General features: G+C 40.1%; 1 protein-coding gene across 4 annotated transcripts in view; it reads right to left on the minus strand.

The window, feature by feature from the left end:
• Positions 1–17,802, minus strand: part of RAPH1 (Ras association (RalGDS/AF-6) and pleckstrin homology domains 1) — a 137,640-nt gene that overhangs the window by 15,244 nt on the left and 104,594 nt on the right. For all 4 annotated transcript variants that reach the window (XM_075829833.1, XM_075829830.1, XM_075829831.1 and 1 more), the window contains 4 exons: positions 11,412–11,489; positions 8,522–8,681; positions 6,110–6,231; positions 622–687 (listed from right to left, as the gene is read on the minus strand). In XM_075829833.1, coding sequence (XP_075685948.1) covers positions 622–687; positions 6,110–6,231; positions 8,522–8,681; positions 11,412–11,489 — 426 coding nt within the window. The remainder of the gene's footprint in view (positions 1–621; positions 688–6,109; positions 6,232–8,521; positions 8,682–11,411; positions 11,490–17,802) is intronic.

Here is a 17,802-nt window from a genome sequence, read left to right on the forward strand (position 1 = left end):
AAATGGAAAGTTATAGTTTCCGTTTGTGGGTTCCCCTGACGGAAAGGTCTGACTGAACCCACGAACGCAATCCTGACGCAGATGTGAACGAAGTAAGTTGTGTTCTATTTTACCCAACCAACAAAAAGTGTGTTTTTTACACAACACAGGGTAAAATTTTGGGGTGTACATATACAGATCAGATTTTTTTTTAGCTGTAGAAAAAGAACATTACTTTTGCCAGGTTAATAATCCTCAGTCACAACAATTTACATCTTACAGGTTGTATTGACTGAATTCTATGTTTAGGAATACTTAAAAAGAGGAACGGTTGGAAACAATGACAGTAATGTTAGCAGGACCAGCTATACATGTAGAAGGCCATAAGGAGGCAATGTTTGTCAAGAGAGATGAAGCACAAAAAAGCTAAATTTGACATGAAATGAAATGATGAGTTGTGGGGATAAGAAGCGCACAGGTGAAAAGTGGATGAAATGGATTAGAAGAGGAGCAGCACCGGTTATTACCACTCTTGCTCTTTGACAACTACTATTTTAAAAGTAATAAAACTAGGGAAACATCACTCAATTGACAGGGTGAGAATAACTTTCACGTCCACAAACTTGTTATATTGGCACTCACCTCTAATAAGACTTCTTTATTTCGGTCAGCCATCTCAGAGGTCTCTTTCCTCCCTAAAAGATAGTTCTGAAAGAGAAAATTATTTATTAACAAAAGGAGGGATGACTCACGGCTCCGTCAGATTGCTTCTGCATTTTGGAGGAAAGATTAAGCAAAACAATAAATTATTTATACAGCTACCCACACATGCAATATGCCAAATCAACTGTTAAGGATATACCAACTGGAATCTGTCTTTTTCGCAGGCGAAGACAACAGCCAGAGGGAATCAGGGCACAATCCAAGCTGGCACCCAAAGATTTCACTCACCGTCAATGTTGACAAGAGTGCCCCTTTGGGAAGACACTGGACATGTCTAAGTAAACATGGAAGCGGATACCAAATCATTCTAAACTTTCCAACCAACTTACTTTTAGGCCTTGCAGTAAGAATATGCAGGGTCGTAGCTAAAGAAAGAAGGGTTGGCTGGTGTAGGAGGCGCTAATAAGAAGCCAGCAGAGCTGGAAGACTGACAGTTCTGTATCTGATTATATATATATATATATATATATATATATATATATATATATATCTATTTGCAATGACATTCACTGTTATGTAACAAAAACAACCTTTTAAAAATGGCAAAGGAAAGTAGATGAAAGAAACAGGACACTAAATTAGACCAGACCGATTCCGTTCTTTCTTGCTCAGATTAGTAACCTTTTGTCCAATTTTTTTTGGCAATGACCTGTATATCTCAATCCCTAATGCTGACATTTATTAGGGCTGTTAACTATTCCCTAACACGACTGAAAACATGGCTCGTTTTTCTTTTTCTGCACTAATGTGTCCACAAATCCCACACATTGTACACTTAGTGGATAGAAGGAAGGCAGTCTAACCAGCATACTAAATCCTGTGTTTTCCTGATGTGCCTTTCTCACACTCAATAACCTCTTGTTCAGTCTATTCGCCTCGAAGCCCTTAAAATATTTCCCACTGGATCATTCCTTGACACTCCTCCTTAGCACTTCTGTATGACTTTGTATCTGCTCTTATGTATTGTCCTAGTCAACCTTCTTGATCTCTTTCTTTCCTCTTCAAGCATTGTAATATTATACCGGTTATTGTTAATAAATACAAAACCTTGACGTCTGTGTTTTTCTTTATGTACTTTATGCCCATCTTAATATCCTAGATGAACGCTCATAGTAAAAGTAGTGTCCAAAGTGGAATTCTTACCTACAAATATAAACTTTTAAGGTAATTGTGTATAAAATGTATCATGTTTTCCCCCTGAATATCGTAACCACTCAGGCTCACATCTGCGTTGGATGTTCAGTTAGGGGCATCCATTGCAGATCCTGCAGAGATGACCGAAAAAAATAGCGCAGCATGATGTGAACATAGCCTTACAGCTTTCTTTTTTTACTTAGAAAAGCGGCAATAAAATGAACTCCAGGTCCAACGTGGAGTTTGTAGCCCCTAGTGAATCTGGCGCGTGCTGCACCGGGGAAGGGACAGTGTGCCAGTAGTAGTAATTCTCACAAATTGTGTTCGTTACTCAAAAATAAAAGTGTGTCTGCAAAATTACATGAGATACCGCCATCTTTGGCAGCACTGCAACAACTAATGTTTATCATATTATGGTTGAAAAAAAGGCAGTAGTCCATCTATTATTGTTTATCTAGAGAACGACAAGTAAAAACACTGAGAATGTAGCCAATTTTACTCTTCTAGAACTAGATTACATGTATGGTTAATTTGCCTCTTCCATGACTCCAAATACGTCAATCTGAGAAAATCCCTGGACCAATGGCCTAAACTTGAGCGATCTAATACCCATAACTAGTAACAGTATTTCTTCTTCAAGAAAAATAAAGTCCCCTTTAAAAATCTTTCAATGAATCACACGATCCTGCGACAGCGAGTTCCATAGTCCCACTGCTCTTACAGTAAAGAATCCCCTAGCATGAGGATATAGCAAACTTCTTTCCTCTAGATGTAGTGGATGTGCCTTTGTTACAGTCCTGGGTATAAATAGATCATTAGACAGATTTGCTTTATTGACCTTTAATATATTTTTCATATCTATTTATTAAGGAGACACTCTAGCAATTTTTTTTTATGGTGTCCGCCGTTTGTACAGTACACCTGGTAAAATGTTGGGCAGGCCATCCTCTTACTGGGCACTTTGTTTCAGAAATATCCCTGCCGCAATTCGGTCCGCTTTTCTTGTATAAACGTTCCACATCTTTAGTTTAACATGCAGTAATTGTTAAAGGTAATGATGAAGACGACGAATGAAAAGTGAAATTGAAAGAATTATTAGGAAATGGCAGCATTTAATGCTTTATACATAGTATTCATCTTCATAGACATTTCATTACAAGGAAGGGAGACACAATTACAGTGTGCTCTGTATGTCGCAAAAATAAAAAGAAACTCGGAATCCTCGTTATTCCTAATGATCTTCTTGGAATAATCAAATCGAGCAGGCAGCTGTGCTAAAGTAAAAGACAAGGCTTTTCTATCATGTTGTATCAGCTTTAGGACTGCGGCCTTGCAGAATTGTTTCATATACTGGGTCTTTCCGGCATGTAGCCTCAGTGTTCTTGTAAGCCGGACTCACACTTTGCCTTGAAGACTGGTAGATCATGAACGCGTGCATTAGCAGCTCCATGACTGTATTGAGCTGCGTTGCTCTAGACATTACAGGTGACAAGATATTTCGAAAAAACCTACGCCCCCGATGCCGGATAGCGATTAGTAGAAAGAAAGTTATAATTACTCATGCCAGAATAAGCGCCCTCTTCCATTTCTTCTTAAATTCATGGTATTTCAGCACTTCAATAGTAAAGTACCTCTGTGATACATGAAAGATGACTAGCCAGCTATTACAAAGCCACAAGTATCGACTGCCCTTTTATCTATGGCGTTCTGATTCAGCTGAGGCAGTGGAATTTCAATATGCACACGCACTTCCAAATAAAGAAAGCTTTCAAGGATTTTAATAGTTATCTACGGAGAACCAGATATCTCATGACAGGTTTTAGCCGGCAGATCGAATGGTGTTTTGTCCAAAGGTACAGATAAAAAATAAACTGAAAAATAAACTATTGTACATAAAAGAGGCGACAATGGAAATGCTCCCAGTGTGGCTGCTTGCTATGAACATGTATATCCAGCCGCATTTATTTTCAATTAGTTTATATTGCAGTTACCATTAATATTTCACATTGATAGCCTATCCATAGTGCTGGTACTGCAGCTTAGCCATGCCCAGGCACAGAACCAGTGAGTGCACCTTTTTTCTGCTGTTCGGTGAGTTTTCCTTGGTCTTCCTCGATCAATGTAATTACCCAGAAAACCACTTTATACATATTTATTACCAGAATTGCTTCCTTTAAAAGTGAAAGCGATTTGGGTTATAGTTCAGTGCAGCCACAAGAAATTCAAATACCGGGTGCTGTCAGCACAATACAGGTGCTGGTTATTTTACTGGTAAAGGGGCTATGCCCATCAGCACATCATAAAAGCCTGTCAAGTACCAGTTTGGCATCCATGATATTGCATACAAAGCTGTGTGCAATTATTTATTTTCCTCATGGAAAAAAACCCCTGTGTGCCTTTGTGTTAAATTGGGGGGTACGAAATAGGGTGGGTTGTTGGTGGGGGCAGCTTAAAAATTGTAGGCAGATGGGGCACGCAGGCTCAGTAAAGGCTCAAAGATTTCTATGGGTGCAGTATTTGAAATCCAAGTAATACAGATAACAAATGAGGCCTTAACTGGGGGTTAGAAATAATATATTTACCAGAGCATCATTTTGAATTTTTAAACATTTTTACAGTATGAAAGATGAGCGTCTTAATAGTCTGTGTCCTTTGGGGTAATTAAGGGTATGTTCACACATTCAGGATTTTCTACTTGAAAATGTCAAGGGTATCCGCCTCAGAAATCTTCCCACTTCCCAGCGGATTTACAAATTGACATGCAGATTCTATTAAAGTCAATGGAGGGATCATGCAAAATTAGTAACATTCAACTGAAATTGCTTGGAAAAAATCTGTAAAATCCTGAATGTGTGAATGGTGCCTATGCACACGACCGTATTTTTCATTCGGAATTACCATCCATAATTACGGACCCATTCAGCTCTATGGGCACCTTTCTGTAATTTTTCGGATGGGTGTCCGTGCCATAGAAATGCATGTTCCGGGGGCCCACTACCCTTGGGGGGCACACTTGGCCGCAGGGTGCGGAGGCTGCCGTCGTCACAGCATCACTGTCCATATATGGACAGTGATGTCAGGAGAGGAGTAAAAGGCAGAGCGCTAGCGGCTCTGCTTCAGGACCTTTTCTGGGGAAGCCCCTGACATCACTGTCCATAGATGGACGGTGTTGTCAGGAGCAGAGCAGTGTCCCAGGCAGAGTGCTAGTAGCACTCTGCCCAGGATTTTGGTTCTGGGGTTGCCCCTGACATCACTAGCTGTATATGGACAGTGATGTCAGGGGCTTCCCCAGAGCTGGGAACCGGAGCAGGGCCTTTACTAGTGCGCTGCCCGGGACTTCAGCTCTGCTCCGGACATCACTATCCATATATAGACAGTGATGTCAGGAGCAGAGCAGGAGTTACAGGCAGAGTGCTAGTAGTGCTCTGGCCGGGACTATGGCTCTGTGGTTGCCCCTGACAACACGGTCTATATATGGACAGTGATGGCGGGGGCTTCTCCTGAAGCGGAATCCCCAGCCAGAGTATCAGCAATGCTCTGGCTGTGGATTCCACTCCTAGAGGGAATCCCAAAAGGCGCTAACTACAGGGAGGGTGGCTGTGTAGCACTACCAGGGAGAGGGGGGCTGTGTGGCACTACCAGGGAGAGGGGGGCTGTGTGGCACTACCAGGGAGGAGGGGGCTGTGTGGCACTACCAGGGAGGAGGGGGCTCTATGGCACTACCAGGGAGGGGGCTGTGTGGCACTACCTGGGGGAAGGGGCTGTGTGGCACTATCTACAGAGGGCACTAAATTTATGGGGGTACAAACTGGCTGCCTAACTTCTACATGGAGCACAAAAAGGGCCTAATGTCTATGAGGGCACAAAGTGACGTTTTCTGCCATTTTATTGCCGCCGTGAGTTCCCCCGCAAAGGGACCTAAGTAATTTGTGTCGCCCAAGGGCCCACGTAAACCTGGAGCCGGCCATGGATAGAACATTTCCTTTTTTTACCATAATAACGACACAGACTCTCCATAGAAGTCTATGGGCGCTAATAATTACGGACGGCTACGGATGACAATCCGTATGTTTCTTATATACTAAGGAATTACATGAACAGCAGTTTCCTATTATACTTCTACTACTACTTGTAATGGTCTCCTAAAATAGAGAGGCAATAATACAATATTAAATTATCTCTGTTATTATAACTCCATAAGGTGAAGTCATATGATTAGATGTGGTGTCTCAGTAAAAAAAATAAAAAAAAAATATATATAAATATATCTTACTTGCGGATTTTTGAACAAGGCGTATTTCTCAATGCGTTCCACAAACATCAGCTTGTTCTGGCTATCCCGAGTCCAGTTCAATAAGTTCTCAACTAAATTTTCATGGTCTTCAAAGATACGTTCTGTGAGGAACACGTTATACCAATAAAAAAATAATAATAATCTGGTCTATTGTCTGTTTGTAATTGTTTGTTAACATAAATGCATAGAGACCCGCTTCATCTGTGCTCCCAACCTGGATGGTCAAACAAGTTTACAGTAAAAGCATGAAAATTTCATGGTATTATTATTATTACAGCAATTACTGAAATGTGTTAAAAATACAAAATTGCTTCTGTGCTAAGAATTAGGCATATGCCAAAAATTTATTAAAGCTTAACATTAAAAAGGTCTATACAAAAGAAAAATCCCAAATAACACTGCTCACGCAGCCTGCAGTACATTCTACAGGGGACAAGGACTAACTAACGGGTCTGAAGAGCTACGGAAATTTAGTATAATACACTATGTTAAACTGGCTTAAATGTTGTTGCTTTTTTGTTCATTACATAGTTTATGAATTATGAGAGGAAAATTAAGCCGCTATTTTATTTGGATTATAAAAATTGTTCCACTATTTTCAAGAATAAAATAAATGAATTTCAGAAACAACACCACAAATATAAGCTTTTTAACGGAAACCAATACAATGCTCACGCACTTGCCTTCTCCTTTCTAAACTAGAAGAACAGAGCGGATTAAACGGTGCTCTTGACTATTACACTAGTATCTAATGGCTCTCAGGCATAGGAACTATTGTAACAAAGAGTCAGTGTTGCCCACAGCAACCACATTCCAGCGTACACTTACGGAACAGTTTGAAAATGAAAGCAGTGTTCTGACTAACTGCTATTGGGAACGATGACGATTTTTTTATGCATGAGGATGAATGTTGTCTTAATGGATCACTGAACCAGAAAGCTCATAAAATACGGTTTTCTTAAATGGACACTAAATTTCAAACAACTTAAACTAATTGAATATATACCTGATCTAGATCAACTTTTTAATTTACTTAAGGTAGTTTTACACTGCCCGATACTGGCCAGAAAAACGAGCAGTGATCGACAATACAGCAAGTCGATCGGCGTTCGTTAGCTCCATTTACAAGGAACAATAATTGTTAACGTATGGGGACGAACGATAGTTTATCCCCTTGCATTTGCATCATGTTGGTAGCACATCTCCCTGTTATCATTGGGAGATGTGCTGCCGACTGACTACCATTTTGTGGCCGCGTAAAAGTTCCAATCAGCCGATGAATGAGCGTTTGCTTGTTCATCTGCTGATAGTTGCCCTGTTTACACACGGCAATAATCGGGAACGAGTGTTCGTATGAATGCTCTTTTGCCCCATCTTTGTCCTGTGTAAAAGGGTCTTTACTGTTATAATTAAGATGTTTTATCCATGCAAATTCTGTGTGAAGTTACCGCCACTAGGTGTGTCCCTTCCTGTAATCTGCTGTCCATTCCCTGTTGTCATGCAAAATCCATCTCTAGTTACAGTGCAGAGGAGACAGACTGCAGAAAGTGGGGGTATGTCTCTGCCAAAGCACACTCCAGTGTCTTCACAGCCTGCCCATAGAAGTCTATGGAGAGGGGGAGAGGAGCAGAGAGGAGACACAGACACTGCTCTACATAGAATTCTATGGAGAGGGGAGGAAGGTTCAGGAAGAGACAGCAAGAGCAGAGAAAGAGTGGAGACACAGGCTGCTGGTAAGATTTCTATCTAAGCCCAATGCTGGATTATCAGCTACACTGCTCATTACTGCTGTATAATCTCCTCCATGCTGCTGCAGCTTCTATATATGTGATAGATAGAGATGGGAGCAGAATTCTCCACTTCTCTATGTGTGTTGTGTATTGAAAACATGATGGCAGTTAGGCTCTACCCACTAGCTGAAGGAAAACTGAGAATTAGAAATAGAGACTGCAGAGGGAAAACCTGCTAAAAAATGCAGAATACAAATTATATAATGGACAAAAATAGTGTTATTCCTCATGTACACACATATGACAACTTTTCAGGGGACTTCTTAAAGTACGCTTTCACTCCCATCATGCCTAGAAAAGAAACTCAGACTTGGATTTACCGTCTTAATCGTTCTTCCAGTTGAATAAGAGACTTTATATGTGCGGTCAAGAGGTGCGGGGGGGGGGGGGGGGGGGAGGGAAGTAACAACTGCTCTAAGAAAAGGTCCAGCTCAGATTTTCACTCCTCAAGTTCATTCAACCATTGTCCCAATAGATTGAATAGAATATCTTTACTACATCAAAACATTATGAACCTTGACACATATAAACATTTTCTTAACTGCGAGATGTCCACACATCACTGTGTATATTTACAGTTATGTAAAACAGATCTACTAACCCATTTGTAGCTCGGAAATTGTCTCAACTAGTGACCAATCCAGGCTGTATCCACAGTGGGATTTGTCCATTAAGTTGTCCAGCACTTGTCGTACTGTTTGTCTCTCATCCACCATCATGGTCTTGGAGCTGTCATCCGACATGTGGACTCTGATCACCAGCTGTGGAGAGGATAAAGTTAGTAAGGTTGCAAACAGGAAGATCCATACAATTGATTGTATTGTTCAGGTAAATAAATCAATTAGGTCGAGAGAAGGAGATGCTGTGACTTTCCACAGCATTAATAAAATATGGAAAGCCTCTATTAATATGCATATTTTATAATAATACATGACTATAAAGTACCATAACATTTCAGATAATGTTCATGTAATGCTCTTGTTAATATAAAAGTTTTGAAATCCAATCATAGGCTGCATTATTTAAAGCGTACCTTCATTTTTAATTATTAATGAACAACTGGTAGAAAGAACAACTTACCAATAAACTAGAATAATTGGTAAAATAGCCAGTGCACCAGTTAGATTTCTTATCGACAAAACAAATTTAAAAAAAAATCACAGAAAAAGTAGTAAAAAAAACAAACTACCAGCTCTCTAGACATTTTAATTTTGTGCAAAACATATATATACATATAGGTAATATTGGACCAATAGTATAATAATCTCAAGAACAATAAAATAAAAAGGACATAAAAATTGTGTCCAAATGAATAGAGTACGCCCTCAACGCATATTAACTTAAAAGGAGTCTGTCATCACATTTTCGCCTCCAAGACAGCTATATAGGAAAGGATGTTATTATTTCAACTATATGTACCTATTGTTGCCCAATTCAGAACATTGTGAACCATAAAAAAGTGATTTTACGCCACCAGGCGCCGTATGGAAATGAGCACGGAGGAGTCCTACAATCCTGGAAGTATCCTGCATTTGAAGCAGAAACCATGTACAAGGCAGGGCACTTACCGAATTGCGACTCTTCAGTGCTCATTTGCATATGGAGCCTAGAGGAATTAAAGCAATTTTATAAGGTTCACAGTGGGATGACTTGGGCAACATAGGTATGTTTGAAAAACTATCATCCTTCCCTATATAGTATATTAGCCGTTTAAGAGGTGAAAACGTGATGATAGACTCCCTCTTATAATATTAATCTGATGCACAAAATACGCAATAGATAATTTCCTGAAATCTTCCTAACCAAGGACTGTATCACCCATACATGACCAAATTCAGGTGATATACTGTATAGCTACATTAAGAGAGTTATTAAGAATAATAGTAATAAATAGTTTAAATATACCTGAAACCAGTTGGTTGAGGACATATGGTATTGTGGTGGTTTGATTTGCTTACACTTAATATTGTAATATGGTGATGAAAGGTTCTAATTCAAAGTTCAGACTCATAGGTGCTAAAAGATGCCTGCCTATTCTCCACTTCTCTCAATGTCATAGTTGAAAAAAGACACTGGTCTATCAAGATCAACCTTTTTCAGAACAATTCGCTATCATTACTTGCTAAATTAATTATAACCATCAATGTCATCTGTCATTAGATAAGCATCTAGCCCTTTTTTTTAATGCTGGCATTGGATCCGCCATTAATAAAGGATGACTATATACATTAGACAAAGCTTGGGCTATGTTCGAATGTGTATGGGGGCCACCTGAGTTTCCCCTCGACGGCAGATGTCAAGGAAAAGAAGGATCGGGGCATGTTGGATTTCAACAAGCCCTATCCTTTGTTGTCATGGCAGATAAGCCGCTGCCAGAGACGTTTGGCTGTCAGTTATTTAATATGCACAACCCCCTTATAGGTGCTTTTACATACAGATTTCTGTCCAATTTCCATCCTATCAGACTAATATCAATCTAAATTCATTGTAAATGACCAATTGATGTCCCAGAATACTAATCTGATGTGCTTGAATATCTTTGTTTGCCAATCATGATTGCATCAAGATTATGGTGTGTAAGCAGCAACTGAAAGACATCTGAAAGTGATCTACATTAAAGGGAATAGAGGGGTCTAGCAGTGGCTTTATCCCCGCTCTACATTTAAATAAACAAGCACGCTCAAGCTGAGCTTGCATGTTGCTGGGGGAGTCAAAAGAAGTAAAAGTTGGCCAAATGAGCATTCGACCGATAGTTAATGTGTATGGCCACCTTAAAGCTGGTCATACTTTTCAGATAGCTGTCAGTCTAACGATTTGGCAGCTATTTCTCCCAACTCCCTCATACACATGTATGGTCAAGCGTGCATGCATTCTCAATAGGAAGGAGCAAAGCTGCTGCCAGACTTTTCTGGCAGTGGCTTATCTCCTTGCAAACAGAAGAATCAGGCATGCCCAACCCTTCTCTTCCCCAACATCTGCCGTTGGAGGGGAGGGGGTGGAGAGTCAGGACACCGTTTTTGTTTGTTTTTTTTGTAAGAAAAATGTGAATTAGGGTGAGTGGTGCAACTTTCAAAATACTTTTTATTAAAAATTATTTTTACTTTTTGAGATACAGTTGCTTTGTATCCTTTATACTGAGCAGCTATATCATGCACTAAGACCTGAATCCATCAGGTCCCCAGGACTGACTTGTTCAGTAACATCGGTTCCTGCGTGTCGATCACATGTAATCGATCACATCTAAGTTATGAACATTTCAGACACATGCAGGACCTGCCGACACTAAACCCGCCAATCCCGCGGACATGACAGATATAGGTTTCAGTGCTAGATACAGCTGCTCTGTATACAAATTACAAAGCAGCTGTATCTCAAAAAGTAAAAATAATTTTAAATAAAAAGTATTTTCAAAGTTGCACCAATCACACAGACCCTTATTAAAATAAAATTATTTCAAAGGTGTACATAGTCTAACTCTAGGGGTGGGGTACCTTTTTAACTTGAGCTTCTTTTATCTTTTCTAAAGCTATTCGAATCTTCTCTGCTTTAATCTTAGCAGCCTGTTCCTCCTGTGAAAAAAAAATATAAAGAAGTTTAATGCTTAAAAATGCATAAATTCAATATTCTTTATGATGCAATATTTATACACACAGATGCAAGATTTTATATATATATATATATATATATATATATATATATATATATACATACATACATACACACAAACCTATATATACACATATTATAGTTTTAATACAAACAAAGGGGATTTCGCAGAAAGGGTAAGAAAATTATTCAAGCTAGAGACACACTGTGTACTTTATAGTATTATTCTGGGTTAATAAACATCGCTCAGGATCCATGAAAAAAAAAAGAAACAAAACCCTCTGACAATTTTTGGAAACTTCAGGTTACAGTTATAGGAAGTACTGATAATATATACAAGAAATCCTTCATTGTATTTGTGCAGTTCTCTTATTATATACAAAGTATCAATTGAAATGCCAGCGATCAATCACAGTACATAAATGCCAAGGTTCTGCTGATAGCGAAGATGTTCTACAAAGACAATATATTGTCTACAGAAACATTACAAGTGTCTGTGGGCTGAATGCTTACTTCCAAGTGAGATTTCCAGAACCATTTCTTAGTACTAAAACCCTGATCCCACTGACGGCAAATACAGTTACTAAAGTACAGTGTTTTTACAGTTGTTATGGGGTTTTGAAGCACGGGTCTAAACTATGACTGCTATAATGTCAATCAAACTGACCAGTGACTGCCGCACTGCCCAGTTAGGCAACTATGAGCTTTGGATTGGAGACACATTAGAATTTTTGGTTTCCTGGTGATAAGAGCTTTAAAAGGGGTTGTATGAGATTTAAAAAATACATGGCTGCTTTCTTACAGGAACAGCGCCACTCTTGTCCATAGGTTGTATTTGGTATTACAGCTCAGTCTCATCCACTTGAATGAAGCGGAGCTTTAATACCACACACAGTCCATAGACAATAGGGGTGCTGGTTCTGGAAGAAGGCCGCCATGATTTTTTTAAATCTCTTACAAGCATTTTAATGGCCTGAAAATTATTTTACTGTTAAAGTGACTCATTCCTTAGCAGTCAACTCTCTCATCAGATATGGTTCCAGATTAAGTATTAGGCTGGAGTCACACGACCATGTTACGTACGTAATGGACGGAACGTATTTCGGCCGCTAATCCCGGACCGAACACAGTGCAGGGAGCCGGGCTCCTAGCATCATAGTTATGTACGATGCTAGGAGTCCCTGCCTCGCTGCAGGACAACTATCCCGTACTGTAATCATGTTCACAGTACGGGACAGTTGTCCTGCAGCGAGGCAGTGACTCCTAGCATCGTACATAACTATGATGCTAGGAGCCCGGCCCCCTGCACTGTGTTCGGTCCGGGATTAGCGGCCGAAATACGTTCCATCCATTACGGACGTAACATGGTCGTGTGAATCCAGCCTTAGTGTATTCACAAGTGCCCTTGTAATATTTTTTTGCCGAAATTTGCTTAATACAACAAACGAAAAGCCACAAAAACGTCTTCCTTCACTCACACACACTTGTCGTGTGGCCTTTTTTTTATATGGCCACCTAAAAAAAGCGCCATTCTGGTAGATCAATTTATATTTCCCTATTAACTTCAAGCTAATATCTGGCTGCAGCGGGTTTTTTTCTTTTGCAACAAAGTACACTGGAAAAAAACCATTGTAGTTTCACACATTTTTTATTGCTGTTTTTTGAGCCAAAGCCAGAAATGGCTTTAGCAGGACGTAGTATTGCCTTGCCTTATATTTCCCTTTCCTTTAGTCCACTAATGGTTTTGTCTAAAAAAAAAATAAAAAAAAAATTGCAGTGGTGTTTCCCCCCCCCCAAAAGACGGTTTGTGAAACTACCCTAAGGCTGGAATCACACAAACAGAGAGGGGACATATCAGTCTTTCCTTTATGTTGGATTCACACAGGACAGAAATGATGTGGATTTTCAGTGCGGAAAATCCGCAGAGATTACAGACACGTGGATGAGATTTGAACAAATCTTATCGACATGCTACTGAACATTTCCCGGACGGAAATCAGATCATGCTGTGGATTTCAAATCCGTAGCATGCTCATTCTTGGCGTGGAAATTCAGCACGGAAAATCCGCAGCATTTCCGTCCCTTGTGAATCCAGCTCCTTCTTTTTAGATCGACTCCTGTATTTGGCCTAAAAAACTGCAGACAAAATACCACAAAAACGGCATGTGCAAGAGCACTAAACCAGGAACACCAGGCTGATTTACATTATTTTTCCCAGAGGAATCGCCGAGTTCACACTGTGCAATTTTGTTGCGTTTTTAACATGCATTTTTTTTTGTTTTGGTTGATAAACTCCTATTGAGAGACATCGGAAATTATCTTCCCAAAAAAATACATGTTAAAAATGTAACAAAATCACACAGTGTAGATCCAGCCGAATAGTTGAGTTTGTGATAATTATATTAGGTCTTCATGAGCTCAGTCCAGACTTTTTCTATAGAAAATTCCTGTTAAGCCTTATTCCCAGCAAAAAGGGCAGATTTTTCGACACTCTCAAGGGACAGGTTTTGGCACTTCATGAAAATGGTTTATAATGGGACGCCTGAAACATATTTGTTAAAATGTTGGACAGCTTTGTGTTGCTGTAGGGAGCTAGCTAAACGGCATCTTGGTCTAACCTATCCTAGGTTTAGATGAGAAATTTACTTGGGTATAAGCTCACGTTCCTCACTAGGGAATTGGCAGAATTCTTACCTTGTCAATTAGAAATAACAAAAAAAAAAAATATGAATGCCCTAGTTCTGCCACTATCCCAAATGTTCTGTTGCTTTATAAGACAGCAACCTTTTCTGGTCCAAGGGCTACATTGTCAGAATGAACCACCCCCAGCCGCAACACATATATGGCATGTCTACAGTATAGTCCATAAATGTCTAATAGATAAGAGTGCCACCTCTGGGACTCAACCAATCAGGAGAATAGGTGACAAATTCTCCTGGAGATTTCTAGTTTGATAGCTGGTGGTTCCCAATGTGCCCCGCCACACCTCGGTAAAATTCTGCATGATAGGTAATTGTCCACTGTCGCACCTCTCCAGACCAATCCCTCTCATTCTTACATGTACAGGGAAACACTGATTGGTGAGCAATTTGAGGGCAAAAACAAGGTTGCTGTTATTTCTAAACATTGCCCCCCCCCCCGCTCTCACCGGTCTACCCCTCATCACACAGATGCTCCTGTTCAGCACTCATTCCGCACATGCCCGCAGCCATCTCCACTGTAGTTTATGGGAGTAATGGAAAAATCTGAGTGTCTCACAACTCCCATAAGCTACAATAGAGGTCTCCTCTCCACATAAACACTGTGTTATACCAACCAAAGGGCCTGAGTGGCGTTGTGTGACACAATTCAAAGAATGGAGTCAAAGAGCACTAAAGAAATAATATTATTCATGGGCTGCACTAAGGATAACCCAGTAACTGCTTTGCCTATATTTAAAAGAAGTTATCCGGGACTTGAGGTCCCGTTCTCAGCAGCTCCGGGCCCAAAAGATCCTGCACCGGTAACGTGCTGCACATCCATGATGTGCTTCTGTAGCTAAATCGCTGGCCTCAGCGGTGATGCGGTTATGAACGGCACATGACTGCCAGATTTTTTTTCTCCTATTGACCTGGTAAATTGGTAAAACTGCAATGCTGAAAACTGTACATGAAGGCGGTTTATTTTCACATGTGGTATAAAACATGCAGTTTCAGTAGCAATAGTTCTACATTTTTTGACTTTTTTGTGGTAATGGTGTACCCACGCTGCAATTAGGCTGTATAAACCCAACCTTATAGTGTAAAAACTGTGAATCCAGTGTCTCTTACATGAATAGAACATAAAAAATGGCATCTGAATACTGAGCACATTGCAAATATCCTCTACTGTGATCAAAATATATTCAAATATGCAGTTTTGTTACTATTTCGCCATCCTTTAGTGCAGCGGCTTGGGAAACCAAATCTAAAAATCTGTAGTTTTAGGTTTAAGAAAGGTATCGGAAAACGTACCCTTAAAATTCACGAGCTGGTAAATAATAAATTAATTCATAAAATTGATTTCGTAATTCTGCCAATGATATTCATGGCTTACCCACTTGCAAGACGGATAAAGTAAACATAGCAGATCAATGGATTTCTTGTGAATGGACACATATGTGAAGGAGTTTTCCTGGGTGAATTCGCTCCCAAGCAAAATGAAATATTAAAGAGTGTAGGCAGCCATCTGGTCAAAGCCATACAATGAAAGTAAGAGTGTCCCCTCTGTCTTCCAGTGCCAAGCAAGCATGGCATTCTACAACAAACACAGATCGTGTTCTCTCATCTGTTCCACATCAGCTGGCTCATGTTTCCAAACTCAAGTCTCAGGTTCCTTCGGTCTTTTACTGCTGCATAACAGTCAGACAGGACGTGGTGACATATTTTATAGCCTTTTGCACATAAGAAGAAATGTAGTTTTCGTATTTGTTACTTATCCAATATACCATAATTCACACTAGACACCACTGACCACTGCAAAAGGAACACTTCATGGTGACCTACACTCGCCTGTGGATCAGCCATTATAAAACACAAGCATGATCCTACTGTGAAGAAGAACTTCCTCTATATTTTGACCGCCAGTATTCAGGGGCCGTTAAAAAACGGCCCAGTAAATACACCCACAGAACTTCATTGTTAAAAAAACAGACATTTTTCTCTGTCGTGTGAATGTAGCCTTATGCTTGTCTTTTTTTCTAGAACACAGTCTATTACTAATGTTGCAAAAACAGAACGTTGGTTTGTTTTTGCATTCCCTGCCGCAGGGAATTCCGGGTGAAATGATTGGCTGCAGCAGCGGTCACATGGGCTGAAGTGTCATCCCAGGAGGCCAGCCCTCTGATGTCATCTAGGCCGGCCTCCTGGGATGACGTTTCATCTATGTGACCACCAGTACAGCCTGTGATTGGCTGCAGCGGCGGTCACATGAGATGAAGCGTCATCCCAGGAGGATGCAACAAAGACTCCTAGGTAAGTTTATTTTTTTATTTTTTTTTGGAGTTGTTTTCTGCGGCGGGATCACTGCGAATCCGCCGCAAAAAACGAAACTGCTATTTGATGCAGGATTTACATCCTCATTGAATTCAAATGGGGAAATCCCACAACATATAAGCAGCGTTTACGTAAAGACAATTGACACGCTGCGGAATGAGTTTCCGCACCACAGGTCAATTTCTGAGCGGTATTTCCGCTCAGTTATAATGCAGCGTGTGGATGAGATTTGTTCACTCTCATCCACTTTGCCGCGGAGTTACCGCAACTAATTCCGTTGTGGAAAATATGCAGTATTTACGCAACGTGTGAACTGGCCCTTAGCGTTAAGTCAAAAATGTTATATATGAATCTCCTGCCCTGTAAGCTGTAGGGGAAAGAAGGAATTAGAAACATGTTAAACCCATAAGACAATTCAAATGTATTAATTGTAAACATTTTCCCTAACCGTAACGAGACAAAAAGACCCAGCCAAGGTACCCCAGGGAGAGGAGGCAGTAGTACATGTTAGACTGAGTATTGCAGTTAATCGTCCATTCCATTCATAATTTAGAGAGCTGTGTAATTGATGTGCACAACTGGGAAAACAGCAAAGACAGTTGGCGGCGTATGAGAGACACGTGCTCAAATAAACAGATTTGTACAGGAAATTCTCATTGTTAACTATTAAATGAATCCTGCATTAAAGAAGTAGCCGGTGCAAGAATGACATATAGATCTGAATGACTAGTGCACATTTCCAACGTCTAAAGTCCAGGTAACATCATATTCTTTGTGCTTCAGTGGCGTTGCAGTATCAAATGCTGGACTACCACCTAAAAGGGGTTTTTACCCATTATACCAAATTCTGATGCTGAATGGTTTATGCAAAATTTTATATTTCGACAAAGGCCATATGAACTGGGATGGCTGCAAAATAAGCCTACCTGTGCTCAACCATCTGAATGTAATTATTAAAAACTTGGTCAGCTGGCCGAATGAGTAACTAGTCCACAGCCAGTTCCATCCGCGTTGGGAAAAAAATTAAACGGGAGCCAGCAATAGATGCACCTAAATCCACATATATTAACATGCAGATATATTGCAGACTGCTCCGATTTTGTCCGATCCCATTTCCTGGCGCAAAACAGATGGACGACACAGGAGATCCAAACATGACTTTCACACATCCATAATAGGGGTGAATTTAAGCATCGTATTCGCAGCAAATTCGCCTTTTCTAATCAGATTATATTTTTGGGATTGTAGATTTATTTTCTTTTCA

This window comes from Rhinoderma darwinii, chromosome 6 (assembly GCF_050947455.1).
Source record: "Rhinoderma darwinii isolate aRhiDar2 chromosome 6, aRhiDar2.hap1, whole genome shotgun sequence".
Classification (NCBI taxonomy): Eukaryota; Metazoa; Chordata; class Amphibia; order Anura; family Rhinodermatidae; genus Rhinoderma; species Rhinoderma darwinii.